The sequence below is a fragment of the Hylobates moloch genome, unplaced genomic scaffold, assembly GCF_009828535.3.
Source record: "Hylobates moloch isolate HMO894 unplaced genomic scaffold, HMol_V3 SCAFFOLD_23, whole genome shotgun sequence".
NCBI classification, from domain to species: domain Eukaryota; kingdom Metazoa; phylum Chordata; class Mammalia; order Primates; family Hylobatidae; genus Hylobates; species Hylobates moloch.
Window position 1 is genome coordinate 27,244,577 of NW_026652298.1, and position 9,154 is coordinate 27,253,730.

Sequence of the window (9,154 nt, forward strand, 5' to 3'; positions counted from 1 at the left end):
CAGCTACTCGGAGAGGCAGAGGCAGGAGAATGGCGTGAACCCGGGAGGCGGAGCTTGCAGTGAGCCAAGATTGCGCCAGTGCACTCCAGCCTGGGCGACAGAGTGAGACTCCGTCTCAAAAAAAAAAACAAAAAAACAAAAAAACAACACCTGGGCACAGTGGCTCAGGCCTGTAATCCCAGCCCTTTGGAGGCTGAGACAGGTGGATCACTTGAGGTCAGGAGTTTAAGACTAGCCTGGCCAACATGGTGAAACCCCATCTCTACCAAAAATGCAAAAAATTAGCTGGGTGTAGTGGTGCATGCCTGTAGTCCCAGCTACTGGGGAGGCTGAGACAGGAGAATTGCTTGAACCTAGGAGGTGGAGGTTGCAGTGAGCCGAGATCGTGCCATTGCACTCCAGCCTGGGTGACAGAGCGAGACTCTGTCTCAAAAAAAAAGATTGAAAACACATTTGAAAACCAAATGTTTGGTTTGGTTGTGTTGTGGGAAAGCTGCTTCTGTATATAGTTTCAAACAAAGCCTAAATGATAAAATCTAAATATACAGAACGGTTTTTTAAAATAATCTCAATATGTGTGTTTTAAGCAGGAGTATGTCTCCAAACCTTTTAAACAGAGCATCCCCGCTTGCTTTCAACATTGCAAATTCGAGCACCGAAGGCGACTGCCCAGACCCATTTGCAAATGGTGCTGATGTCCAAGTCAGCAACATAGACTACAGATTATCCCGGAAGGAGCTGCAGCAGCTCCTGCAGGAAGCATTTGCCAGGCATGGCAAGGTAACTTTTTCCCTCTTGTGCTTGCTTTGTTGTACTCTTTGATGGAGTTTCTAGTCAAGAGGACCTAATTTGATATGCATAACCACAGCCAGGATAGAAGTGTGACTGAACAAGTTTGAACGCCTTCGTTTTCCCTTTGGTCTGCCCAGGGTGGTGCTGTGAATCCAGTTTTTACAATATAGCCCCAGAGAGCAAGACACCTAGCAGTGAGAAGCTCTTGTCTTAGGCAGAAGTTGAAATGGCAGTTTGTGGCCAGGCATGGTGGCTCATGCCTGTAATCCCAGCACTTTGGGAGGCCGAGGTGGGCAGATCACCTGAGGTCATGAGTTTGAGACCAGCTTGGCGAGTGAAACCCCGTCTCTACTAAAAAAAAAAAAAAAAAAAAAAAAATTAGCTGAGCGTGGTGGTGCATGCCTGTAGTCCCAGCTACTTAGGAGGCTGAGGCAGGAGAATTATTTAAACATGGGAGGCAGAGGTTGCAGTAAGCTGAGATCGCGCTGCTGCTCTCTGGCCTGGGCGACAGAGTGAGACTCCATCTCAGTTAAAAAAAAAAAAAAAAAAGGCAATTTGATAAGTAAAACACTGATGGATTTTAGTTAGCTCTTCCTGCTGAAATACAGGTAGGATTCTAAAATAATGTTGGCTGGTCTTGTTTGTGTCTTATATTTGACTCATTTTTTAGGTGCAGTTTTGCTAAAAATGCACCTTTTTAGTAGATTCTTAAAAATGGCCGTGCCCTGGGTTTTGTAGAGTCTGGAAAAGACCCCAAAGACTCTTCCCATGTGTTGGCCCCTGAGCCTGCCTTGGAAACCTGTGTGTGCCAGACCACACAGGCAGGCCAGGCCAGTGTCACATCTCTGAAGGTCACCCCATCCTCACTTACTTACGTCCTGGTTAGCAGAAGAGCAGAGTTCAGACATACTCCTTCATGGAAGCACTGCAGTCGACAAACGTGTTCCTTCATGGTTCACCTTCAGTTTTAAGACGACAGGGTTCTGGGCAGACATAGCATTCAGTTTTCCTTTTTCCTGTTGTAGGTGAAGAGTGTTGAGCTCAGCCCCCATACAGATTATCAGCTCAAGGCTGTTGTGCAAATGGAAAACTTACAAGATGCGATTGGTGCAGTGAATAGCCTCCACAGATACAAAATTGGCAGCAAAAAGATCCTAGTCTCACTTGCCACCGGGGCTGCCAGCAAATCACTCTCTTTACTGAGGTAAGAAACAAGCAAGCTGTTTATTTCAGGAAATAACATTTGACCCAGAAATAATTTTAGAAATAATACAAATAGATCACATTCCCACCCTCCTTGTGATGATTGCATGTGGAATAATGCTTATTCTAGATTGATACAGTTAGAAACAAGCCATTTGACCCTTGTATAAGTCATTAATCAAAGGTGGAATACAGCTTAAACTTGACAGGCACTTGGGAGTAAAATAATATGCAACGTGTTCAAACAGATTCTAAAAATAGCAGACCCCTACCATAAAAGTTTATAAGCCTGGAAAGTCTAAAGTATTACCTTGAGATCTTAGTAGAAGGTAGATTTGTGTGTAAAGACTAGATCTACAAATCTCCAAGCTCTCCATTTGCAGATATATCCTTAGTGTCAAATAGATACTCAGCCCCATAAGTCTACCTTAAGACTCTATCAGTCTCAAGCATCTGGTGATGGTTTTATTCATAGTAAGATGTGATACTTCTTTGGGTCTCCCTGTTCTGGGGAGTCTGGCAAAACAGGACCCAGTCCTGAATGTCTCCTTGGATGATCAGAGATCTTTTTTCTAACCTGTACTTCACTGTTACTTAAATTACGAGTTATGGTTTTTTTTGTTGTTGTTGTTCTTAGAATAAAAATGATGCTTATTGAAGAAAATTTGGAAAGTTTAGAAACATAAAAGAAGCAGGGGAAAAAAACCATCCACAGTCCTATGGCCCAAAGCCAATTGCACTTAACAGTTTGGCATTTTCTTTTTGTTTTGTTTGGATTTTTTTCCTTCGAGTGTTTTTTGGTGCCTCTTGGTTTTTTAAAACCGTAGTTGAGATTATGTTGTATTCAGTTGCGTATCCTTATCTATGGGAACGCCAATCACATATATCTAACAAAGCAGTGTGGCAGGAGATATTTAAGCTCTTCTCCCTTTTGCTCTGAATTAATCATGCTTTTTTGCTCCGCTGGTGTGGAAAACCCTGTGATTGAAACTAATTCTAGTGTGTAATGTAATCTTCTTTCATTGCCTTGTCCCTAAAATCCTTTCTTTAAATTTTTCTGGAAAATACATTCTGACATACCAGAAATTGGTAAATTTATTTTGCATATGCACTGGGTTAATTTTATGAACTCTGTTTATACAACTTGTAATATGGAGGAAATGGTCTGTTCCCTAATCAAACTTCTGTCTTACAGTGCAGAAACAATGTCTGTTCTTCAGGATGCCCCTGCCTGTTGCCTGCCTCTGTTTAAATTTACAGATATCTATGAAAAAAAGTAAGTTAGGTATATTTTTTCTTTATCCAGTCAGTACTGATTGGTGACTTACATGCACAAAACCATGGTAATGAGTCTTGAGGAACTTGAGCCTCGTGGAGGAGAGGAGACAGAGACACTGGCATTCAGATTTACATGTCAGTGAATATTTAGCAGACAGTTTTAACACGTCATTTATTTTTAACGAATTAGACCTTTGGTCCTCAGTGCTGTGCTTTTTATCCCCTAATTGACTAGTTTTAGTTTTTTTTGTTTGTTTGTTTTGTTTTTTTAAATTTTTTTGGAGACAGAGTCTCACTCTGTTGCCGAGGCTAGAGTGCAGTGGCGGAATCTCAGCTCACTTCAACCTCTGCCTCCCGAGTTCAGGTGATTCTCATGCCTCAGCCTCCTGAGTAGCTGGGACTACAGGCATGTGCCACCAAGCGTTGCTAAGTTTTTGTATTTTTAGTAGAGACAGGGTTTCGCCATGTTAGCCAGGCTGGTCTTAAACTCCTCACCTCAAGCGATCTGCCCACTTCAGCCTCCCAAAGTGCTAGGATTACAGGTGTAAGCCACTGCGCCTGGCCAAGTTTTAGTATTTATTGGATGAACATTTTTAAGCACTAGACTATAAGCTCCAGGACAGCAGGGACTGGCTCTGCCCTAATACTGTATCCTAAGCACCCAGCCCGTAGTAGATGTTTAGCAGGGACTAGTGAGTGCAAGACCAAGGCACTGCAGAGAAGGCAAAACTGGGCAAGACTTAGGTCTTCTTCTTGAGGAGCTTATGTCTAGCGGGAAGAGAAAATGCTCATGAATCCTTATGGACAGTGAAGAAAACTGATTGGAAAGGAGGAAAAAAGGCTTTGAGAACACAGAGGAGGGGAAGAACGAGGAACTTGGCCATTATCCCACAGGTAATAGGGAGCCACTGAAGTGCTGGAGGAAGGAGGGGAGGGGAAAGGTGTGGTGATGGGAATCACGCTGCAGGAAGACTCTTCTCGTAGCAGTGGTGTCTGAGAGGGCACGAACAGGGGAGAGAAGGAGGCAGAGAGGGAAAGTGCTACATCAGTCCAAATTCAGAGCAGATACTGTTGGGACAGAACTCGATGTTACAGAAATGTCAAATGTCATTGAAACTAGAGTGGGTAACTAATTTCTTTTATTAAAAAAATTTTTTTTTTGAGACAGAGTCTCACTCTTGTCACCCAGGCTGTAGTGCAGGGGCACGACCCTAGCTCACTGCAGCCTCAGACTCCTGGACTCAGATGATCCTCCCATCTCAGCCTTTTGAGTAGCTGGGACCACGGGCATCTGCCATCGTGCCCAGTTAATATTTTTTTATTTTTGTAGTGAGGGGGTTTTGCTATGTTGCCCAGGGTGGTCTTGAACTCCTAGCTTCGAGCAGTTCTCCCTCCTCGGGCTCCCAAAGTGCTGGAATTACAGGCACAAGCCACCACGTCCAGCCAGAGTGACTAGGTTTATGTAGCAAGCAAGGTAAAAGGGAGAGGTCATTTTGATTCTGAGTGTTTTGCCTTGCATGACTGGGATGATGGTTGCACAGTTAAACTGGAAAGAGGGAAATAAAGCATGACGAGGAGGTACAGCAAGTTTTTGGTCTTGGTTTTGGACATTAAGGTTTTAGGGGCCGTTGGAGTAGCTGGGTGGAGAGGTCACATAGTCTTCTGCACATTGAGGGGCTTCTTTGGGAGAGAAGTAGGCTCTGAAGATAGGGCAGTCATTTGCCTTCAAGACGATTAGGACAGACTAGAGAGCAGATAAGGTTGGGAGTGGGGAGGAGAAATAGAGGACAGGAATGGATGGAATGCCACCAGGGCCAGGGATGTGGGCGAGCACCCAGGATGTGTGCCAAGAGAGCACATCAGGAATGGGGGGATGCAAGGCCATGAGGAAATGCATGAGGTATGGGGATGAGGCAGAGGCCGCCGATAACTTTTGAGTCATCACTACAGAGTCCTGTGGCTAAAATCCAGGAGGGAAGGGGCTGAGAGACTTGGAGGTAACACAGCAGAAGCAGCTCCTGAGCAGCTGGATGTTTCCATTGCAGGGACAGGGGAGGGTACGAGACTGAGAATGAGAGTACAAGGGAGAGTGTGTCTCTCCAGGAGGTGGAAGAGGACCAGGGGCTGGTTTGGTAGATGGGAATCTGAGCATATGTGGGACACTGGGAAGAAACCACTGGTCAGGCAGTGAGAAGACCAGGGAACACTTACTGAGCACTTACTATGAGCCAAGTTCTATCCAGGCCTAACGACACTTAATCCTCACATCGACCCTGTGAGATAGGCACTATCATCACCCCATTTTACAGATGGAAAAGTGAGGCCCTGATTGGTTGTGGAACTTGACTAAGGTCACACAGGTTGAAGTGGAGTCAGGATGTGAACTCAAATCTGCCAGCCTCCAGGGCCAGTGCCTTTAAGTTCCAAGTAGGAAAGATACAGGTCAGGAGGAGAACTGGGGAGTCCAGTGTCAGAGGGTGTGTGGGTCACGCAGTTGAGGCATAGGAGAGGTGAGAGAGTCACAGAAAGCATGTATACTTCTGAGAGAGGAGAATGGGGATGGTGAGAAGTAATACAGAGAATTGGAAGTGAGGGGAGCTGCATCGAGAGAGGTTTCCAACTCGAGAATTCGGTGAGGTCACTTACAGAAACTGGGCAGGGGCTGGAGGTGGCTTCCGAATGATGTGAGCATTGTCGTGGATGGAGCCAGAGACGACTCAGGAGTACCAAGCATCACTGGTTTGCTAGTGAATTTGTAGTAGAATTTTTCCAGTTCTACCTTTGAAGAGATGGAGGAACCATTCTTGGTTATTGCTATTTATTTAAACAGGATGAGTGTTTCTGTATAATCAAAGAAAAACCTTCTAAGTCTGCATCTCTCTTCTCTTGCTTTTAGGTTTGGACACAAGTTGAATGTGTCAGATCTATATAAATTAACAGACACGGTTGCAATCCGTGAACAAGGAAACGGACGGCTGGTGTGTCTCCTACCCAGCAGTCAGGCCCGCCAGAGCCCCTTGGGGTCTTCCCAGTCACACGATGGCTCCTCCACGAATTGCAGCCCAATTATATTTGAAGAGTTAGAATATCACGAGCCTGTCTGCAGACAGCATTGTTCCAATAAAGATTTCAGGTACACCGTTTGTTTTCCTTTAGAAATAATTCTTTTCTATAAGATTGTGGAACATGTTAGGATGACCTTGTGAACATCTTAGACCCCTGCAGAATGTCAGCTTCCTATTGTGTTCTCTTTTCTTCAGCGAACATGAATTTGATCCAGACTCTTACAAGATTCCTTTTGTGATTCTTTCTTTGAAGACATTTGCGCCCCAGGTTCACAGTCTTCTCCAGACCCACGAGGGCACCGTGCCTTTATTGAGGTGAATCATCTCAAAGCCTTTGTCGATATAATGCCCTAGTTCTCCTTTTTATAGGAGGCCTGCCCTTTCTTCCCACACCTCTTTACAAATAAGTACTATACAATGCTTCATCCTCATGTGTTTAGCCTTCAGTCAAAGTACAGTCATGCACCACATAACGAAATTTTGGCCGACCACGGACTGTATGTAGGACAGTGGTCCCGTAAGATTATAATCACGTATTTTCACTAGACCTTTCGATGGTTAGATACACAAATAGCATTGCGTTATAGTTGCTCACAGTGTGCAGTACAGTAACAGGCTGTCCACATGTGTAGCTCAGGAGCCATGGGCTGCACCAGCCTAGGCGTGTAGTGGGCCGCAACATCTGGGTTTGCATAAGTGCACCTGATGATGTTCTCAGATGACAGAATCACCCAACAACACATTTAGTACGTATCCCCATCATGAAGCAACACGTGACTATTTATCTGAAATGGGATCCAATCCCTCAGTACTTCAACAAGAAAATAGGTGTTTGCGCTACATTTTAGAAACCTAAACGTGAAGAGGGCAGATTCTTCTCACGGGGGAGATGTATCATAAGTGCTGCAGTCGAAATCTCCACAAGTGTTGAGAATACACAGCTTCAAATATGCATACATTTCAAGACTTGTGAGAGAAAAGTATTCTTCAGAAGTTCATTTAACCACTCCATGAGCCACTAACAGTAGACTTAATACAAAGGCCGACACAGGACTCAGTGGCCTGCACGCCCCTGCTGATGTGGAAGCAGAAGCGTAACTGACTTGGAGCCCAGCTGCCTTATTTTTAATCCCCCTCCTGGAAAACTACCCAGAAAATGCCATCAGAATGCATCAGAGAGGCCAGTGCCACAATGCTTGCCTCCCTGGGTCCTTAATTTTAACCTTCAAACTTGGTGGTGGGCATTCAGACAAATGATGAACGCATACATTAAACCAAAGCCTTCTGTTTAGCAAGCGCTTCCTTTTCTGTTATTTTAATTTAACCTTTCCTTTTTTTGTTTTTTCCTGTTTCAGCTTTCCAGATTGTTACACTGCAGAGTTTGGCGATCTAGAAGTAGTGCAAGAAAACCAAGGAGGTGTTCCCTTAGAACACTTCATTACCTGTGTTCCAGGTGTAAACATTGCCACTGCTCAGAATGGAATCAAAGTGGTTAAATGGATTCACAACAAGCCTCCACCTCCCAACACTGGTAGGTGTCAGGTATTTTGTCCTGGAGCTACCACCTGTCCACTGTGAGACCAGAGGAGGCTATTGGCTTTTATTTTAAACAGCAGCATAATTTGCCAAGTGTGAAAACACCATGGATGTGTCCTTTGGTCTTTTGAAAACTCCTAAAATGCTTGAGGGGTTGGCAGGACTAGAATTTGTTTTATTTTTTATTTTTTTATTTTTTTGAGACGGAGTCTTGCTCTGTCGCCTGGCTGGAGTGCAGTGGTGCGATCTCGGCTCACTGCAAGCTCCGCCTCCTGGGTTCACACCATTCTCCTGCCTCAGCCTCCCGAGTAGCTGGGACTTCAGGCACCCGCCACCACGCCCAGCTAATTTTTTGTATTTTTAGTAGAGACAGGGTTTCACCATGTTGGCCAGGATGGTCTTGATCTCTTGACCTCATGATCCACTTGCCTCCTCCTCCCAAAGTGCTGGGATTACAGGCATGAGCCACCGCTACCGGCCTAGACTTTGTTTTTTAGATAGGGCCTTGCTGTGTTGTCCAGGCTGGTCTCGAACTCCTGAGCTCAAGATGTCATCCCACCTCGGCCTCCCAAAATGCTGGGATTACAGGCATGAGCCACCACACCTGGCCAGTTTGAAAGTACCAACATAAGCTAATGTAAATTTCACATTTACAGATCCCTTCAGCTACCTAATTTTGTGAAGCTTGTGACTTGCCAGTTGACAGGCCTTTTAAAAATTGTTTCAGGGGCTGGGCCTGTTGGCTCACACCTGTAATCCCAGCACTCTGGGAAGCTGAGGCAGACAAATCATCTGAGGTCAGCAGTTCGAGACCAGCCTGGCCAACATGGTGAAACCCCATCTCTACTAAAAATGCAAAAATTAATCAGGCGTGATGGTGGGCACCTGTAATCCCAGCTACTCGGGAGGCTGAGGCAAGAGAATTGCTTGAACCCAGGAGGTGGAGGTTATGGTGAGCTAAGATCGAGCCATTGCACTCCAGCCTGGGTGACAAGAGTGAAGCTCTGTCTTTTTTTTTTTGAGACGGAGTCTTGCTCTGTTGCCCAGGCTGCAGTGCAGTGGCGCGATCTTGGCTCACTGCAAGCTCTGCCTCCCGGGTTCGTGCCATTCCCCTGCCTCAGCCTCCTGAGGAGCTGGGACTACAGGTGCCCACCACTGCGCCCGGCTAATTTTTTTTTTTTCCTGTATTTTTAGCAGAGACAGGGTTTCACCTTGTTAGCCAGGATGGCCTCAATCTCCTGACCTCGTGATCCGCCCGCCTCAGCCTCCAAAAGTGCTGG

The 9,154-nt window shown here is 45.4% G+C and overlaps 1 protein-coding gene across 7 annotated transcripts in view; it reads left to right on the forward strand.

Moving 5' to 3' along the window:
- The window catches only part of MARF1 (meiosis regulator and mRNA stability factor 1), a 54,709-nt gene that overhangs the window by 20,342 nt on the left and 25,213 nt on the right, over nt 1-9,154 (forward strand). For 5 of the 7 annotated variants that reach the window (XM_032145231.2, XM_032145229.2, XM_032145233.2 and 2 more), the window contains 6 exons: nt 588-780; nt 1,818-1,996; nt 3,191-3,271; nt 6,170-6,406; nt 6,534-6,653; nt 7,694-7,869. In XM_032145231.2, the coding sequence (XP_032001122.1) occupies nt 588-780; nt 1,818-1,996; nt 3,191-3,271; nt 6,170-6,406; nt 6,534-6,653; nt 7,694-7,869 (986 nt within the window). The remainder of the gene's footprint in view (nt 1-587; nt 781-1,817; nt 1,997-3,190; nt 3,272-6,169; nt 6,407-6,533; nt 6,654-7,693; nt 7,870-9,154) is intronic. The other 2 variants (XM_032145230.2, XM_032145232.2) reach the window with 2 other exon arrangements.